At 35.8% G+C, this 21,186-nt stretch overlaps 1 protein-coding gene across 2 annotated transcripts in view; it reads left to right on the top strand.

Annotated features, from left to right (window-relative positions):
- The window catches only part of FANCC (Fanconi anemia complementation group C), a 325,125-nt gene that overhangs the window by 220,778 nt on the left and 83,161 nt on the right, over positions 1–21,186 (top strand). For both annotated transcript variants that reach the window (XM_005684141.3, XM_005684140.3), the window contains 3 exons: positions 3,683–3,796; positions 4,702–4,766; positions 20,527–20,691. In XM_005684141.3, coding sequence (XP_005684198.2) covers positions 3,683–3,796; positions 4,702–4,766; positions 20,527–20,691 — 344 coding nt within the window. The remainder of the gene's footprint in view (positions 1–3,682; positions 3,797–4,701; positions 4,767–20,526; positions 20,692–21,186) is intronic.

Raw genomic sequence — 21,186 nt, 5'->3', positions numbered from 1 at the left:
TTGCCTCCCCTGGCTCTGCCAACCTAACCACAACTGCTTGATCTCACCCAGAATGCATTTAGTATTTGAAAATAACTGGGAGATGAATTCTCCTGGGGCTGTTGTCAGCTCCCGTTTGCTTGCTGTATTTTTAAAGGATAGCTTTGAACTGAAAGGAAAAAAAGGCCAATAGTTGGCAAGTAGCTTCCATCCAGACTTTTCTTCCCTCTAGAAGGAACCTTTTCATTGTCTTATGCCTTATTAAAAAGTTCACTTTAACTCTGTAAATTTCCTGCTTTTCTCCCTCCCCAGTGGTTTCATTTTTTGTGCATCATATTATACATGTGGCTGAGTCTTTTTTTTTAATCATTAATGTCTTCTACTAAGTAGTAGTATTTCAAAGTTACTTTGTTAGCTTGCTATGAACTCTTCTAATTTGAAAACAGTAGGTTGGCTTTCAGGTAGGAACAGCAGAGAGAGAAAGTTGCTCAGTCATGTCCGACTCTTTGCGACCCCATAACCTATACAGTCCATGGAATTCTCCAGGCCAGAATACTGGAGTGGGCAGTCTTTCCCTTCTCCAGGGGATCTTCCCAACGCAGGGATCAACCCAGGTCTCCCGCATTACAGGAGGGTTCTTTACCAGCTGAGCTCTTTCAGCAGATTTCAACCTATATATACTTAGTAGTGTTGTCTGGAGTTCTTTTTTTCTTCTTCTGAACTTTTTATTTTGTATTGGGGTATAGCCAGTTAACAATGTTGTAATAGTTTCAGGTAAGCAGCAAAGGGACTCAGCCATACATATTCATGTATCCATTCTCCCCCAAATCCCCCTCCCATCTAGGCTGCCACGTAACATTGAGCAGAGCTCCCTGAGCTAGACAGTAGGTCCTTGTTGGTTATCCATTTTATCCATACACAGTAGTATGTACATGTTCATCCCAGACTCCCAAACTATCCCTTTCCCCCGACAGCTATAAATTCACTCTCTTAAGTCTGTGAGTCTGTTTCTGTTTTGTAAGTAAGACCATTTGCAGCAACATGGATGGACCTAGAGAGTGTCATACTGAGTGAAGTAAGTCAGAGAAGGAGAAATATTGTTTGACATCCCTTACATGTAATCCAAAAAGAAATGATACAAATGAACTTACTGCGTGGAGTTCTGTTTTGAGGAAACTGAGGCAAGTCAGAGCTCACAGGGAGAAAGTACCGTGATCTACATAAAAGGGTGCCCACCAGACTAGGGGTGAGTTTTCCCCGGGGAGGAATTGTGATGGGGCAAAAAGATGGCACAGAGGTCTTCCTTGATGTTTCTAATGCTTTGTTAAGTTCCGTGGTGGAGGAATTGTTGTATTATTTTGTATCTTTTTGAATATGTAAAATGGTTTGTGATAGAATTGACATGATGAGTTAGTGATATGTGCCCTTTGTGTTAACTGGCAAAGCAGAAAGAAGAAAAATATGTAAACCCATAATAGCGCCATCCCAGAGACTTAACGTTTGGTGATATTTTCTTTCATTGTTTTTTTTTTTTTGTTCCTATGTCTGGATTATTTTTATAGTGATGAGCTCATTTCTATATATACAGTTTTGCATCTTCCTTTCTTCATTTAATATTATAACCACTTAAAATGCTGTCATATGTTCTTTATAAGCATTTAATGGCTTACAATGAGCCACAGTATTGAGGGTATCACAGATTAATAGTTCCCTCCTGTTAGACATTTTTTTTGCTATAAGAAATAACACTGTGGTAAACATCTTTGCACATAATCCGCATTGTCATATTTTGATTTATTTCCTTAAATGTATGCCAGATACATTAAAAGTCCTGAATGCTTTTAGAACCTTTAATATACATTCTCAAGTTGTTTTCTATAAAGTAACCAACCTATAAGGTGTCTAAATGTTACCACTTATAACATGTCTACATGTTACAAATGTCTAGGCAAACGTAGCCCGGTCAGTCCAAGCTTAGGGGTGGGTTATGGGCTGTGTTATACTCGCTCACACTCTGTGGGTGCCTTTGTCTGATTCACAGTAGCACTGATATGTGATTCCATTAGAATTTTTCCAATAGCTCACACAGAACACCTGTTTCAGAGAACCCAGATTAGCCTTAGGTATTCATGTCTATAAAAACTTTAATTCATTTAGTGGAAAATAGTTTGTTGATGTATAAATTTGCCCTTTTTGATTATGAGGCTAAACATTTATCCATGTGTTTCTTGGGCATTACTGTTTTATCTTAGGAATTATCTGTTCCTATGCTTTTTTAATGCTCTTAATATTTTTCATATGGTATTTTGTAAGGTCTGTCTAGCCAAAGCTATGGTTTTTCCAGTAGTCATGTATGGATGTCAGAGTTGGACTGTAAAGAAAGCTGAGCGCCGAAGAGTTGATGGTTTTGAACTGTGGTGTTGGAGAAGACTCTTAAGAGTCCCTTGGACTGCAAGGAAATCGAACCAGTCCATCCTAAAGGAGATCAGTCCTGGGTGTTCATTGGAAGGACTGGTGTAGAAGCTGAAACTCCAATACTTTGGCCACCTGATATGAAGAGCTGACTCATTTGAAAAGACCCTGATGCTGGGAAAGATTGAGGGCAGGAGGAGAAGGGGACGACAGAGGATGAGATGGTTGGATGGTATCACTAACTCAATGGACATGGGTTTGCGTGGACTCTGGGAGTTGGTGATGGACAGGGAGGCCTGGCATGCTGTGGTTCATGGCTTCGCAAACAGTCAGACATGACTGAGCGACTGAACTGAACTGAACTGAACACTGAATTTGATTCTGTATTAGTGTGTATAGTTGCTTCAGTCATGTCCAACTCTGTAGCCTGCTAGGCTCCTCTGTCCATGGGATTCTCCAGGCAGTAATACTGTAGTGGGTTGGCATGCTCTCCTCCAGGGAATCTTCCTCACCCAGGGATCAAACCCATGTCTCTCCCTCTCCTGCATTGGCGGGTGGGTTCTTTACCACTAGTGCCACCTGGGAAGTCCAAATTTGATTACATATGCAGTATTATTTGTTGTTAATATTCTTAGTTTGTGCATATTCACTGGGAAACACAAAGTGTGTTTTTTTTGAGGGGGAGCTGTTTTGTTGTAATTTAGAGCAATTGTTGATTTGCTCCCTTGACTTTGAGTTTATAAAGTTCTTCCCCATTCAGACATGTGAAAAGTACTTCTGTTTTCTTCTTGCTTATTATTTTATTTCAGTTTTACATTGATCTCTTTGATTTATAGTAAATTCAAGTATATTTTAATAAGTAACATAAGGTGAGAATATAATTTTTTCAAGTAGTTTTCCTAGTACCATTTATTGCATAATCTTTCCTTTCCCTAGTGATTTGTGATGTGTTCCTTGTCAGGTATTAAGTAATCATCTCTACTCTGATAAGAATGTTTTACTGAGTTTAAAACCAGTAAAGATGACATTTTTAGTGTAGTTAAAGCCTTGTTCATTAGTTATACATAGTTCAATATTAATGTTTTTTTAATTTACTTAATGAAATAATTTTATCACTAACTTATTTCCTCTTTATATCTGAATCAAAGTGAACTGGGTATTTGAAAAAATTATGATTATTCATTTCATTGAGACCACTCCATTTACAAATGACCCAGCTTCTTGGCATTATACATAATAGGCACTTATTTCACTTTTAAGACCTTTTTCTCTTTCTGTTTATGTTTTTTAGAGGTTGTTATCTCATATAGTTTCCACATCCATATTTGATATAAAAGAAGTTGGTCTTTTTAATCAAGTTCTTGGGTATGCACCCACAGACTACTATCCTGGTTTACTTAAAAATGTGAGTATTTTTAATTTATTAGTATTGAAATTTTCATTGCTTAATGTACCATCTGCAAAAAAGGTAAATGGAAATATTTCACTCCTCCAGGAGAGATGTTTAACTTTTCTATGTTTATCTCTTCTTACCTTGGGTGGACTTATGGCCATGTAAGGAAAAAATGTGAGATGAGAGATTATGAGAAGAAGAAGGAAACCAGGAGAGGTTATTCTAAATCAACCAACCTCTCTGTCCCTTAACACATCTCATTTATTCTCTCAAAGATTTCTAGGAGAAGAGACTTCCTTAACCAATATAAACACAGTCTTTTACTGTTGGACAAATTTCATATTTAAAAATAACCTGATGGGAATTTTATGTTAAGGCAAAATATTCAATAAATAACAACCTTCTATATATTTACATCTTAGTATTAAAGCTGTGATTTCTTCTGCCTTAAATTTTAGCCAAATTCAAGGAACAGTTTATGGTCTTAGCACAGCTCTTTTAAAAAATGTTTGAGATTTTAATGTTTGAATACTGTTCTAGTCTTTTGGAAGCTGTATACATTAACAGCATTTTTAAAAATTAATAAGTTAAGAAAGAAAAAAGTAAACTAACTCTAACATGGTTTTATTTTTAATAGATTTGGTTTTAATTTGGGGGAAATTAATGACTTGTCTAGTATTCATTTGCTTAAATATTTAGGAATACAGAGTAACAGACATGAAACATAAAATCCAGATTATTAGTAAATGTGATTTGGCACTGCTTTCTTTTTGTTTTGAGAAAGTAAGGCAAGGAGAGGATTGGTGGGGGAAGAGAGTGGGGAATCTCAACGGAAATATCACTCACACCAAGAAAAATAGAACTGATGTAATCCTGTTTGCAGCGTGAGTTAACCTGCAACTGATTTTGTTTTACAGATGGTTTTATCATTAGTGTCTGAACTCCGAGAGAATCATCTTAATGGATTTAACAGTCAAAGACGGTAGGTGTTAAACTAAACATCCCGCTTCTCAAGTTTCAAAATGTATCAGTTTGTTATGAAAGAAAAGTTTTATAATTCTTAGGAAATGCATGTTCATAATTATGGTTATATTCTATGTAGAGAGATTATTTTCAGGGGGATACATGGCAAATTGGCAATTTTTATAGATGTTCTTTTTTTAATCACTATTCTCTCAACTCTCAGGTCATTAAGTAGATCAAACAATGTCTCTTGGGTACCAGTTGAGTAAAACTGATACCCACATATGCAGTATGCAACAGAAAGGAAAGAATGCATGGCTCAGTGTGAGGCTGTATCATTCACACACACAGTTACACAATCAAAATTATTTACAAGGCAGCAGATATTTGGTGTACACAAATAACCTATTTAAGAAACACAATATACCAAAATCTAGAGTAACCAAATCAAATAGATTCAGACAAATTAAAATGCAATTAATCACATTACAAAACATTTCTTCACTAAATAAAAGAATTCAAAGTTGTTTTTATTGGTGAGCATTTTTATTTTTAACAAATCATTAGGAGAATCTGGGACCAAAGAAATTCGTGATTTTTTTTTTAATAAAGCTGTTGCCAATTAAAGCTCTGTCTGAAATGGTGTTTGCCCTCAGTCTTTAGGAACCATTTGTATTTAACCCCTTAAAGTAAAATATAAAACTCTTAGATGAAAACACTGGAGAAAATCTTCATGACATTAGATTTGGCAGGGATTTTTTTTAATACGACACCAAAATCATAAGAAACAAAGCAGAAGTAGATAAACTGGATTTCATTACAATTAATACAATACCTGGTAAGTGAGATATATCATTCAGTTGGGAATAATATATCTAATAAGGGGTTAATATCCTGACTATAAAAAAAACTCCTAAAAACAACAACAAAGCTCAATTCAAAAATGGGTAAGAGACTTTATTAGGGACTTTATTAGAGACTTTATTAGTTGTACAAAGATGTACAACTGTCCAATAAGCATATAAAACGATGCTTAAAATTACTAATTATTATGGAAATTCAAATTAAAGTCACAGTGGGATACTACAACACGCCTAAGTAGAATGGCTGTAATTTTAAAAATAACAAACAGAATGGAAAATGACCTTTTGGCAAGGAGGTGGAGAAAGTAGAACCCTCACACAGTGCTGATGAGAATGTAAGTGGTAAAGCTCTAGTAGAAAACAGTATGGCAGTTCCTCAGAGAGTTCAGCATCGACTTTCCATAAGGCCTAGCAATTACTGTAACTGCTTTGGTGAGCAGTGTGGTGGTTTACTACAAAGTTAAACATACCCTTACCATTGAACCCAACAGTTTCACTCAAGTATTAAGTAATGACAAACAAAAATGTAGGTATTCACAAATATTTCTATATAAATATTCATAGCTGCTTTATTTGCAGTAGTTCAGAAACAGAAACAATCCAGAGGACCATCTTCAAGTGAACACAAAAATAAATAAAAAATTATGTTACCATTGTTTAAAAAAATGAAAAGACAAGTCATACATTCTGAGGAAGTATTTTCAAATCATACGTCTGATAATGAGCTCATACCCAGAATATACAAAGAAGTCAGTAATAGGAAGACAGATAACTCAGTTAAAAAACTGGTAAAAGATGGGAATGTATATCACTGAAAATATATATACATATACAAATGGCTAATAAGCACACAGATGCTTGTATGTGAATGTTCATACTGGCATTATTCATAATAGACCAAAACAGAAGCAACCCAAATATCTATCAACTAATGGATGGATAAAATATGCTTTGTCCATACAATAGAATGCTATTCCTTAGTGAAAAAGGAACAGTCTTCTGATTCATGCTACAGTATGTGTTAACATCAAAAACATGCTTGGACTTCCCAGGTGGTGCAGTGGATAAGAATCCGCCTGCCAATGCAGAGGACACGGGTTCTATCCCTGGTCCAGGAAGGTTCCACATGCTTTGGAGCAACTAAGCCTGTGTGCCACAGCTGCTGAAATCTGCGTGCTCTGGGGCCCATAATGAAGAATAGCCCACACTATCCGCAACTAGAGAAAGCCCACATGCACCAATGAAAACCCAGTGCAGCCATAAATAAATAAATTATTAAAAACAAAACAAAACATTGTGCTTAATCCAATCATGAAAGGCTACATACTGTGTGGTTCCATATTTGTAGAATGTCCAGAATAGGTAAATCATATTATAGAGACTGAAAATAGATTATTTGTTGCCTAGGAGGGCAGAGGGATTTCCTGCAAATGAGCACAAAAGATCTTGAGGTGATGGAAATGTCCTAAAAGTGGATGATGATGATGGTGGTTATCCAAGTCAACAATTTGTTAAAAATCTTTTGAACTCTACATTTCAAACAGGTACATTTTGTGGTATATAAAGTACACCTTAAAAAATAAGATGAAGTGCCCATAGGGTGTGTGGAAAGCACTTACCATTATTTATACATCAGGTAAAGACTTTGATTTAGCCTTGAGGTGAATGTTGAATAATGGATCTTTGAAGTAATAGAATTAAAAATTACTGAAGGGGATTTAAAAAGTCAGTAGAATGCAATGTGTGTTTACATTCTACCCCAAACTCACACTATAGGTAAAGTTGATGATTTCTTAAAATTCAGTAAGAATAAATAAAAGCAATAACAAGAAGCTATTAAATAAACAGAAAAGAACAGCCAGATTTAGAAGGTATTTGCAGTTTATAAAACAAAGGATTAGTGTGCAAACTATAGAAATGCTTCCTGCAAAAAAATCATAAGGCAAACACTCCATTATGGAAATGGACAAGATATATAAGCAGGCCATTACTGAAAGAAGAAAACTGAATAAATAATAAACATTTTAAAAATTTGTAAGGAGTGATGTCAGCAAGATAGCAGAATAGGAAGCATTAGTCTTGTTCCCCCACAGAAGCATTAACTTAATAGTTGTGTTGGATCCAAAGAGCCTTTGTAAGGAATTCAGAAATCAATTATGAAGTACTGCTGGCAAGCTCAAAACCAAGCATAACCATATTGAAACATGTAAGAAATCCATTTCGTATCAACCACAGTAGCCCCTCCCCTAAGCTTTTCAGGCTTGGGGGGATTGGAAGGAAAAAAATGTAGCTTGAAGCTTCTCCCTTGGGAAAGAAAGAATGGAATGTGTCCAATGTTCTAACTTTTGGGAGACTACCTGAGGAACTGCCATCTGTCTTTCCTAACTCTGACCACTGACAGGAAATCAGCATGCTTTTAGTGGCTGGAGACCATGGAGAGTTAAACAGTGCCAACAGAGAGCTGGCAGTGCCACAGACAGAGGCTGGCTCAGGTTAACATGATCAGGACAAAGTACCCAACTCACAATTTCTCTTTTAGGGTGGGGGCTAGGGAGAAGTGTAGAATGTACGTACCATGTTTCAGCTTTTAAAGGGGCTGCTGCTGCTAAGTCCCTTCAGTTGCGCCCATAGACGGCAGCCCACCAGGCTCCCCCGTCCCTGGGACTCTCCAGGCAAGAACACTGTAGTGGACTGCCATTTCCGTCTCCAATGCATGAAAGTGAAAAGTGAAAGTGAAGTCGCTCAGTCGTGTCTGACTCTTAGTGACCCCATGGATTGCAGCCCACCAAGCTCCTCTGTCCATGGGACTCTCCAGGCCAGAGTACTGGAGTGGGTTGCCATTGCCATCTCCTTTAAAGGGGCTACCTTGGTCTACCTTAGAGATTAGTTTCTGTCTCCCCTGACTTGAGGCAGTAAGGGAAGGAGTATACTTTGGATGCCTGAGGGACTGCAGATAACAAAAGAGCTTAGTGGCTTGTTCTAGTATCAGAGAACCTGTGGTACCACAGATAAACACTAGAGGGAGAAAGAGATAAGAAACTCTTGAAAAAAAAAACTGTCAGAGCTCTCTAATTGGGAAATTTTGTGCAAAAACATAGAGAAGATGCATCCCCAGAAAATGTTTGAAGGCCCCCCAGGTTCTCCAGACAGATTGATTAAAAATCTTCCCCTGTACAGAACCAGTCCATAAAGACCAGGAGAGGTGACTCTTCAAATTCAAAATACGCAACAAAAAAATAAGGCACACAAAGAAACAGGAAAACATGGCCCAATCAAAGGAATAAAAGGAATCTCTACAAACCTACCTTAAAGAAATGGAAGTCTATGAATTAGCTGGTTATTCAAAATGATCATTCTAAAAAACTTCAACGCACTGCAATAGAATACAGATAACAACTAAACAAAATTTTAACTAATGATGCATGAACAAAATGGGACTGCCAGCAAAAAGAATAGAAGTTATTGATGAACAACCAAACAGATATTCTGCAGCTGAAGAATACAGTGATTGAACTGAGAAATTCACTAAAATGCTTCAACAGTTAGACTTGATCAAGCTACTGGAAGACATGCTTTTTGAAATTATTAAATTAGGAAAATGTAAAGAAAAATGAATAAATAGAAGTTAAGCCTAAGAACTAATGGGACACCATGAAGGGCACCAGTTATACACTTTGTGAGAGTGCCAGAAGAGGAAGGAAAAAGGCGAAGAGCTTATCATGCTGAGGAAGGAATTGGACATCCAAATTAAAGAAAAGGTCCGTCTGAGAAATGGTATAATCAAACTGTCAAAAGTCAAAGACAGGAGGTTGGAGGGGCAAAAAAGTCAAAGAAAGAGAATATTGACAACAGTAAGAAAAAACAAGTCATCACATTCAAGGAAACTCACATAAACATTATTAGTACATTATTCTGTAGAAACATTAAGTCCAGAAGGCAGTGGGATGATATATTCAAAGTGCTAAAAATAAAAACCTACCAACTGAGATGATTATATTCTGCCAGCTGTCCTTGGCATGTAAGAGAAATTAAGACCTTCTCAGATGAACAAAAGCTGAAGGAGTTCATCACCACTAAACTTCCTATAAGAATTGTTAAAGGGAGTTTTTCAAGTTGAAAACAAAGGAACTCTAGACAGCAACACAAGACCATCCCAACATACAAAATTCTCTGGTAAAGTAAATATATAAACAAATATAAAATTGTGTAATACTGTAATAGTGGTACATAATTAAACTTAAAATATAAAAATCATTACAAAATGGTAACTGTAAAACCATGTTAATGGATAAAAAGTACTGCACGATGGAACTTATGACATTGAAAACATAAAACACAGTGAGAAGATACAAAGAAGTAAAGATTTTTTTCCTACAACTGAAGTTGTCAGTTTAAAATAGATAGTACACACACACACAATGGAATACTACTCAGCCACAAAAAAGAGCAAAGTTTTGCCACTTACAACAATATGAATTGACCTGGAGGGTATTGTGCTAAGTGAAATAAGTCAGACAGAGAAATACAAATATTTGTATGATATCACTTATATGTGGAATCTAAATAATAAGACAAACTAGTAGGTATAACAAAAAGGAAACAGACTCACAGATATAGAGAACAAACTAGTAGTTACTAGTGAGGAGAAGGAAGATAGGGAGAGGCAAGCTAAGGGTAGGGATTAAGAGTTACTAGCTATTATGTATAAAATAAATAAGCTACAACCTAAAGGGATAGGATAGGGGGTGGGAGGGAAGTTCATGAGCTAGAGATTATATGTATACTTATGGCTGATTTACACTGTTGTAAGGCAGAAACCAGCACAACATTGTAAAGCAATTATCCTCTATTTAAAAATAAATTTTAAAAACCACTGTAAGGATATATTATACAACACAGAGGATATAGCCAATATTTTATAGTAACTATAAATGGAGTCTAACTTTTAAAAATTGTGTACACCTGAAACTTATATGATATTATACATCAGCTATATCCCAATTTAAAAAAAGTTAAAAAGATAAAAAATAAATTGCTGTAACTGTAAGATAGTTATTAATGTTATCCCCATGGTAACAACACAGAGAATACCTATAGAAGTTGCATAAAGAAAAATGAAAAGGAAATTAAAGCATATCCCTACCAAAAAAATTTTTTTCAGCTATGCAAAGGAAGGCAGCAAGTGGGAAGAATAGGGACAGAATAACCACAAGACATACAGAAAATGGTGAAATGACAGTAGTAAGTGCTTCTCCGTTAGTACAGTAAGTCCCCTACTTGTGAATGAGTTCTGTTCGGAGAGTGTGTTCATAAATCTAGTTTGTTCCTAAGGCCAAGAGAGTTAGCCAACCAACGCTATAATATGTTTCATACAAGTAATACGTAAAAAAACAAAATATAAAGGAAACATTTTTAATCTTATAGCAGAGTGCCTTGAAAAGTACAGTAGTACAGTGCAATAGCTGGTATACAGGGGCTGGCATTGAGTAAACAGACAAGAAGAGTTACTGACTGGATAGGGAGAGAAGGCTGGGAGATGGTAAAAGTTCATCAGCAATAGGAGATGGAGGGCAAGCTGCAATTTCACTCATGCCAGACATTGATGGCACAGGTTCTGGTTCCTTGCTAGATTCAATTCTATCTACCCTGTTGAAAAAATGACCCAGTGATGTCTAAGTAGCAGCTCTTTTTTTCTCATCCCAGATGACACAGAATGACATAGAATACACTGGGCTGCATTCTGATCAACTGCTATAGCCATCATGTTCCATTCTACATTTGGGTCCTGTGCCTCAAAAGCTAACAGTGCCTCCTAAAATAAAGAAAATCCGCTTGCCACTTCCTGTCATGAATCTCTTTGGTTCTTCAGGTACATCTTCATTTTGTCTATCTTCATCCTTTCTCTGGTCCTCTAGTTCCATCTGGTCTTCGTTAGTAAGCTCCTCGTGTTGCACAACAATAGTACTCTACAGCAAAGTACACAAAAGCACAACCCCTTGTAAAGGATGCGTGAATGTGACAACATACGCCAGGCATGTGAACTAACATGATTAAATATGTGAACGCACATTCATACCTTCAGAAATTCACAACTCGAAAGCTCATATGTAGGGGGACTTGCTGTAATTACTTTAAATGTAAAAGCATTAAACTCTCCAATCAAAAAACATAGAGTGACTAATTGGCTTAAGGCCAACTATATGCTGTCTACAGGAAACTCATTTTAGATGTAAGGATATATATAAAAGCTGAAAGTGAAAGCGTGAAAAAAGGTATTCCATGCAAATGGTAGCCACAAGAGAGCAGAGGTGGCCATAGTTTTATTAGACAAAGTCAAAAACTGTTTCAAGAAACAAAGAAAGACGTTATATAATGGTAGAGGGGATCAGTTCTCTCAGAAGATAAAACATTTTCAAATATATATGCACCTAACAGTAAAGCACCAAAATATATGAAGCAAATATTGATTGAAGGGAAAACCAGAAAGTAGCACAGTAATAATAGGAAATTTCAATGCCCCATTTTCAGTAATGTATAAATCAACCAGACCAAAGGTCAATAAAGAAACAGAGGATTTGAAAAACATCAAAGATGAATAGGACCTTATAGTTATATTTAGAATACTCTATAATAGCAGAATGTACATTCTTCTCAAGCACACACAGAAATTCTCCAGGGTAGATCATATATCAGGCCACAAGACAAGTTCTAACAAATTTAAGATTGAAATCATACCAAATATCTTTTCTAACCATGACAGTACGCAACTAAAAATCGATAATAGGAAAATTGGGAAATTCACAAATATGTACAAATTAAACAATATACTATTGAACAATTAATATATCAGAGAAGACATCACAAGGGAAATTGAAGAATATCTTGAGACAAATGAAAACAAAAACACAGTATACCAAAAATTAGAAGATGTAGGAAAAGCAGTACTAGGAGGGATATATATAGCGATAAATGCCTTCGTTAAAAAAGAAGAAATACCTCTAATCAGTAATCTAACTTTATACCTCAAGGAGCTAGTAAAAGAATATACTAAACCCAAGGATTCAGAAAGAATGAAAAAAAATAAAGATTATAATAGAGATAAACTAGAGAATAGAAAAACAGATAAAAGGTTTGGTTTTTTTAAAGATCAACAATATTGACAACCTCTTAGCTAGACTAACAAAAACAGAATATTCAAATAATAAATACCAGAAATGAAAGAGGAGATGTTACAACTGATGCCGTAAAAACAGTAAGGATCATAAGACAGATTATAGACCTTTATACACCAACAAATTGAATAACCTAGAAGAAATGGATAAATTTTTATTGATATACTAAATTATAAATTTGAAAATCTGGATAAATCTATACTAGTAAGGAGATAGAATCAGTAACCAAAATCCTCCCCAACAAAGAGAAGTCTTGGACCAGATAACTACACTGGAGAATGCTACTAAATATTTTTAAAATAATTAATACTAATCTTTCTCAAACTCTTTCAAAAAATTAAAGAGATGCTGCCTATGCTATTAGAATGTCCTCTAGACACTGACACATCTGATACATTCCTTATTTGCTCTCCAGAATGATATTTTCTATGAGGGATTTTTTTTTTTCCTTTTTAGAAAGAATTCTAGACTTCAACAGAAATTTCTTGTGGATATTTTTCTGAAAGTATTGAAATTTTAGAGAAATTCTGTCTCTTGGGTTAGGTTCAATTATTCTTACCAGAAAGCTGAATTTAAAAAGGAATTTGATGCCCAACATACTTTTTGAGTCTCGTTATGAGTTTTGCAAATCCTGCCTTTAAGACCTAAAACCAGGAAGTTTGGTTCTACCACCAGAAAAGAACCTGGGTCCCTGAAAGCTTGTGTGAGACTCAGAACTCTTAAGTCTACAGTTCTCTAGTGAATTCTGCCAAGTGTGTTCTCTTGAGTAGAAACTGATTTTGTGAAATTAGGTAGTGGAATGGCATCATGATATTTGAGAGAGCTGCCAAACAGGCTGGAGCCATTATAGTTGTTACTGTCATAAGTTATTTATAATAATTAAAATATGTATCACAATAATATGTAAGTTTTTCCTACTATGTGTCTGAAGTTATCTATATATTTTTAAGATTAAAAATTTAAAAAATTGAATTTGAATATAGCATTGTGGGCAAGCTACTTTCTGGTACATTTGAATCCAGATATTCATTCTTATTATTTATGAAACTTGGGTTTTATCATTACTTTCCTTCTGCTAATATGGCTTCAAATGTTAAAGCAACCAAAAGACTCTTAACCTAAATCCCTTATAAACAGTGCTACACTGCTTTTTTCTGGGGTTTGTTTTTTTATAGAGGGTTTCTATACTTTCTTTCTTCTTGCCACTTGAATGTTTAAAGTTCATTTCAAAACAGTTCTAAAGCCTATAGAAAATATAGAAATTAATAACTTCAGTGCATAAATTGTCAGTGGAACAAAAGGAAAAAAATAAGAAAACCTATTTGGAATTTCCTTTTGCATTATTTTTAGAGGTCTGATAAATGATCTTGTCATAGTGCTTTAAATAGAGTTTCACTTGCCACCAACTAAAATCAACAATCTAATGACAGAATGTTTAAAATCTCTCTTGTTCTTTGCTATAAACTGTCTAGAAGGAGCAACATTCTGGACTTTCTGAGCATCATCAGTTTAGCTTGTATTTCTGTGGTTTGCTACAGATGGTTTGGAAAGTGCAGTACACCCACATGGGAAGGATATCTCTAGCAGTGTATGGTTACCATTGATTCTTCTGCAGTTGAATTCTTGTGCAAAAATCGTTTGGAAGTGCTGCTCTGGCAATCAGTCAAGACCTAATGCTTAGTATAATCCAGTCTGGAAAATATTGCATAAGTCTGGTTGAAGTTAAATCTCCACACTCCAGTAAAAGAAGGCTGTGAGCACTTTGGAAGATTATCATTTGGTCTGTCTGCATTTTGGTAGAATCAAGAGCTACCTCCATTTATCTGAGACGTTAGAATTTTTCAGGAAAATTATCTTGGACTTTTTCCAGCCTAATTAGGAGATATAATCTGCAGCCTGTAAGTGTCAATTCTTAATAAATGCCCTTGGTGCTGAGGTCATCTTTTTTACCCACTCAGTGACCAGTAATAGTCTCTGACTCTCCTTTTTTCTTAAGATAATGAGAGAAAAGTTGTACTTATAGGTCTTTTAGAGAAGAGAACTGATTGGTCAAGGCTATAGAGACAAGAGCATCATGTACTCCTCCTGTATTTCAGAGTTCTGGATTTATTATGAGTGCATGTAATGCTCAGGCATATTTTACAATTTCTCAAACTTTCATAGAGCCTTTTTTCTATACAAAATATTCTGCTAGATGCTGTGCAAAATATACACACAAAAAAAGCAGCCTACATCACGCACAAACACAATAGCTTTCTCTTCTCTTATCCCACCCAGTAAGCTCATATATTCCAAGAATTTAAGGTATTTACAACTCAAGGTAAATAATGTCTTTTTGTTAACAACGTAGATTATAGACTCAAAAACACACGAATAAATTTTAGGTCTAAAACAACCTGGATGGTGAGTTAGAGAAAGATGATAGAGCACTGTGGAAGATAAATGCTGTTGAGAGACCTCAGCCATTTAGAAAAGTGGTAAAGAACAAGAAGTGAGTTTTAGAATGGGTGAATATTTAAGGAGAAAAGACAAACTGTTCACAATGAGAAGATATCATCGTGTTATTGTTGTTCAGTTGGAAAATCATCTCCGACTGTTGGCAACTCCATGGACTGCAGCACACCAGACTCCTCTCCTCTGCTATCTCCTAGAGTTTACTGAAATTCATTTCGATTGAGTCAATGATGCTATCTCATCATCTGCTGTCCCTTTCTCCTTTTCTCTTCAATTTTTCACAGCACTGGGGTCTTTTCCAGTGAGTCAACTCTTCAAATCAAGTGGCCAAAGTATTGGAGCTTCAGCTTTAGCATCAGTCCTTTCAATGAATATTCAGGAATGATTCCCATAAGGATTAACTGGTTTGATCTTGCAATCCAAGGGAATCTCAAGAGTCTCCTCCAGCACAGTTTGAAAGCATCAGTTCTTCAGTGCTCAGCCTTCTTTATAATCTAACTGTCACATCTGTATATGACTACTGGAAAAACCATAGCTTTGACTAAATGGACCTTTATTGGCAATGTGATGTCTCTACTTTTTAATATGCTGTCTAGGTTAATCATAGTTTTTCTTCCAAGGAACAAGTGCCTTTTAATTTCATGGCTGCAGTCACTGTCTGCAGTGATTTTAGAGCCCAAGAAAATCTGTCACTGTTTCCACTTTTTCCCAGTCTATTTGCCATGAAGTGATGGGACTGGATGCCATGACCTTAGTCTTTTGAATGTTGAGTTTTAAGCCAGCTTTTTCACTCTCCTCTTTCACCCTCATCAAAAGGCTCTTTAGTTCCTCTTTGCTTTCTGCCATTAGAATAGTGTCATCTGCATATCTGAGGTTGTTGATAATTCTCTTGGCAATCTTGATTCCAGTTTGTGATTCATCCAGCCTGGTATTTTGCATGATGTACTCTGCATAGAAGTTAAATAAGCAAGGTGACAGTATGGAATCTTCTCATACTTTCCCAATTTTGAACCAGTCTGTTATTCCATGTCTAGTTTGAAATGTTGCTTGACCTGCATATAGGTTTCTCAGGAGGTAAAGTAAGGTGATCTGGTATTTCCATTTCTTTATGGATTTTCCACAGTTTGTTGGGATTCACACAGTCAAAGGCTTTAGTGTAGTCAATGAAGCAGAAGTGGATGTTTTTCTGGAACTCCCTTGCTTTCTCCATGATCCAGCAAATGTTGGCAGTTTGATCTCTTGTTCTTCTGCCTCTTTGAAACCAAGCTTGTACATCTGGAAGTTTTTGATCAGGTACTGCTGAAGCCTTGCTTGAAGGATTTGGAGCATAAAGTTGTTAGCATGTGAAATGAGTGATTGACCATGATTGTATAATGGTTAGTACTCGTGTGTTGTGAAATGAGCAAAACTGTACTGTAGTTTGAACATTCTTTGGCATTGCCTTTTTGGGATTGGAATGAATATTGGCCTTTTCCAGTCCTGTTACCTTTCCTGAGTTTTCCAAATTTGCTGACATTATCGAGTGCAGCACTTTAATAGCATTGTCTTTTAGGATTTTAAGTAGCTCAGCTGGAATTCCATCACTTCCACTAGCTTTGTTTGTGGTAGTGCGCCCTAAGACCCGCTTGACTTCACACACCAAGATGTCTGGCTGTAGGTGAGTGACCACACCATCGTGGTTATTTGGGTCATTAAGATCATTTTGCACAGTTCTGTATATTCTTACCACCTCTTCATCTCTTCTGCATCTATTAGGTCCTTACAGTTTCTGTCCTTTATTGTACCCATCTTTGCATGAAATAGTCCTTTGATATCTCCCAGTATTCTTGAAGAGATATCTAATCATTCTCATTCTATTGTTTTCTTCTATTTCTTTGCATTGTTTATTTAAGAAGGCCTTCTTATCTCCCCTTGCTATTCTTTAGACCTCTGCATTCAGTTGGATATATCTTTCCCTTTCTCCCTTGCCTTTCACTTCTCTTCTTTCCTCAGCTATTTGTAAAGCCTCCCCAGACAACCACTTTGTCTTCTTACGTTTCTTTATCTTTGGGATAGTTTTGGTCACCACCCCTTGCACAGTATTACAAACCTCCATCCACAGTTCTTCAGGCACTCTGTTTACCGAGTCTAATCTCTCAAATCTGTGCATCAACTTCACTGTTAATCATAACGGATTTGATTTTAGGTCATACGTGAATGGCCTAGTGGTTTTCCCTACTTTTTTCAATTTAAGTCTGAATCTTACAATAAGGAGCTCATGATCTGAGCCATAGTCAGCTCCAGGTCTTGTTTTTGCTGACTGTATAGAGCTTCTTCATCTTTGGCTGCAAAGAACATAATCAATCTGATGTCAGTATTGACCGTCTGGTGACATCCGGGTGTAGAGTCGTCTCTTGGGTTGTTGGAAAAGAGTGCTTACTATGACCAGCATGTTCTCTTAACAAAACTGTTAGCCTTTGCCCTGCTTCATTTTGTACTCCAAAGTCAAACTTGTCTGTTATTCCCAGTATCTGTTGACTTTTGCACTCCAATCCCCTATGATGAAAAGGGCATCTTTTTTTTGGTGTTAGATCCAGAAGATCTTTTAGGTTTATAGAACTAGTAAACTTCAGCTTCTTCAGTGTCAGTGGTTGGGGCATAGAATTGGACTACTATGACGTTGAATGGTTTGCCTTGGAAACGAACGGAGATCCTTCTGTCATTTTTGAGATTGTACCCAAGTACTGCATTTCAGGCTCTTTTGTTGACTTTTTTTTTTTAATCATTGTGTAGTTAGACAAAAAATTGTCTCTATGAGAATTTTGCTGTTATCAAGTAAATAATAGAGCTAAACTAATAATTTATAAGAAATTAATAACAATGTAAACCTTATATGCAATTATATTTTCTTAAAGCATTCAGTTTATTGCTAGAGATTGATATCTAATTCTGGAGACTTCTGTTAAAGAGTAAAGCAGTGTTTCTCAAACTTTAGTGTGTAGAAGATTACCCTGGAAAAATGTAAACAGATCCCTTGGCCTCACTTCTAGCGATGCTGCTGCTGCTGATTTCTAGACCTGTACTTTGAGTACCTCTGACGTAGAAAACTTGGAAAAATCCTGAAGATTAATGTGCATAACCTATGACGAGTAGGAACTCTCATGATTTAGCCAGAAGATTAACATGAAAATGTAATGTAAAAAATAAAATCAAGTGATGAACTAAGCACCTGAATATCCTAGCATTTACTTTATACTCCCAACTTCTATAATTTTAACGATTAAATACATAATACCATGAGAACGAGAGGGGGCTTTTGATGACCCTCAAATTATGAGAAAGGCTTCAAGTGGTAGATAGAGGCATATTTTTAAGGTAAATATCACATTCCAAAAAGCTTGTAAGAGCATTTTTTTTAGAGTGGATTCAAGAAATAGGAGGGTAGATGGCAGCCAACAAGATAGTAGTACTTGTTAGTACTGCAGTAATAGCAGCCAGCTGGCTAGTCCCTTATCCACTCCTCCTCCTCATCCACTAGCCCCAGAATAGAGACAATGGTGTCCTGTTTCCAGTGAATAGGAGGGAGAGGAGACTTTGAAGGAGAATAAGTATCAAATGGCTATCAACTCCTAGCAGTTTAGGAGGTGCTCTAATGCCCAGAATGTAATATATTGGCAACCCCAGCCAGCACCACATCCCTGCCCCTGCCCCCTAGCACTGGAGGTCAACTACACTGAACAGAGCATTCATGCAGAGACTAATGTGGAATCCCAAATTCCAGAAAGAACAAGCGAAAATCACCAGATATTCATGAAAAATGGACACCATAAGGAAAAATGAACCAAATGTAACAAACAGAAAATGCAAATATGCCGATATATACATTTACAAGGATAAGTGATTGGGTTTTTATCTTATTATTATAATAATAAGATAATTATAATATAATTATTATAAATATTATAATTATAAATATAATTATATATAATATTATATAAATATTATAATTATAAGATAATAATTATCTTATTATTCCTTAATCAGCCTAAAGGAAATCAACTCTGAATGTTCATTGGAAGGCCTGATGCTGAAGCTGAAGCTCCAATACTTTGGTCTCCTCATGTGAAAAGCCAACTAATTGGAAAAGACCCTGATGCTGGGAAAGATTGAGGGCAGGAGGAGAAGGGTGCGATAGAGAATGAGATGGTTGGATGGTATCACCAACTCAATGGACATGAGTTTGAGCAAACTCTGGGAGATAGTGAAGGACAGGGAAGCCTAGCATGCTGTAGTCCATGGGGTTGCAAAGAGGCAGACATGACTGAGCAACTGAAAAATAACAATTAATTATCTTAAGAAGAGAAACTATTAATCCTTGAAATAGGAATGTGTTTTATTTTTCCTGAAAAGGAGACATTGGGGGCGTTGGCAGTCAATAAATTGGCTGAATAGAAGATAAAGCTAAATAACAAACAATGACTCCAAAGATTGAGCTGAGTAGTTCTGCTAGGATATAATACAGAAGGACAAAGAGAAGCTTATTTTTTGTTTTTAACTTTTTGATACAGAGATCAGGGTAATGCTGATCTCTGTATAAAATTTTATATCAGTTTGATTCAGCTTTCAGGATAATGATTGACCAGTAGTTTGTGGATAATGTCAGCCTTTCTCATGGTAGAGATAACCCGTCACCAACCCTCTAGACCTCTGGCAGGCAGCTCTACTTGTGTTCCTAGACAGACTTGCAGAAATGAGTGTGAGCAGCACTTGATGAATTTTAGTGTAGAGTCAAAGGAGAATATGTATAATTGTGTGAAGAGTCTATTATGACACTCTTGCCTTTTAAAGCTACATATCTTTGTGGGACTAGACTCCATGTAATTCAACCAAAATAATGTATTACAATAAATATGCACAACTAAATATAAGAATCCACTGTCTTCTTTCAAACCGTATAGGAAAGAGATTTGTAAACATATAAAATAGTGCCACTCTTCTCACTAAATATTTTTTTGTTTTGTAAAATATAGTTATTGTTTATCAAAAGCGTTATTCATGTTAACGTCAAATGGATTTGTTTTTGTTACTTTTAGCTAGTTAATAAATATTTTAGGTGTCTTTGTTTTAATTGCAGATGTGATGAATATCAGTAGTTATAACCTCAGAAGTGAAAGAAATGATTCAAAGAAATTCAAATCAAAAAATAATTCAAAGAAATAATTAAATTCTTTTGGCATGAAGATTTTATATGCCTTTAACTATGTGTGGCTCTAAGATTTTGGTACTTATTCTCATTTTATTTATTCCATAGGATGTCTCCTGAACGAGTAAGGTCCCTGTCACGAATCTGTGTCCCACTTGTTACTTTGCCAGATTTTGAACCTCTGGTAGAGGCTCTGCTCACCTACCATGGACATGAACCTCAGGAAGTACTCTGGCCTGAGTTCTTTGATGCTGTGAATGAGGCTTTTTTGCTGTAAGTGATGACCCTTTACTTCATTACCCAATTCTGTTTTCCTTTTTTTAAAATACTTCAGTATGTTGAAAATGTAATTTTCAAATGTTTTGGTCTCAGTACCACTGTATATTCCTAAAAATTATTGAGGATCTTGGTGAACTTTTTAAAATATGTGGGTTCTATCTATCAATATTTACCATACTTGAAATTTTAAATTTTTTAATATTTATCATTTCATTTTAAAATAACAATAAATTGATTAAATATTAGTACAAATAGCATATTTTTTAATGAAAAACTGACCTTTTCCAAGAAAAAAAAAATTGTCTAACAAGAATGACATTGTTTTTACATTGTCGCAAACTTCTTTATTTTTTGACTTAAAAGATGACAGCTAGGTTCTCACAGTATTTCTGTATTCAGTCTGATGCAGTATGTTTTCTTGGTTGAAGTATAAGAAAATCCAGCTTCACATAGACATGCACTTGGAAAAAGGACTAGTATATTTTAATA

This window comes from Capra hircus, chromosome 8, assembly GCF_001704415.2.
Source record: "Capra hircus breed San Clemente chromosome 8, ASM170441v1, whole genome shotgun sequence".
In the NCBI taxonomy this organism is placed as follows: Eukaryota; Metazoa; Chordata; class Mammalia; order Artiodactyla; family Bovidae; genus Capra; species Capra hircus.
Note: the sequence above shows the minus strand (reverse complement) of the source record. Positions and strands in the feature narration are given on the sequence as shown.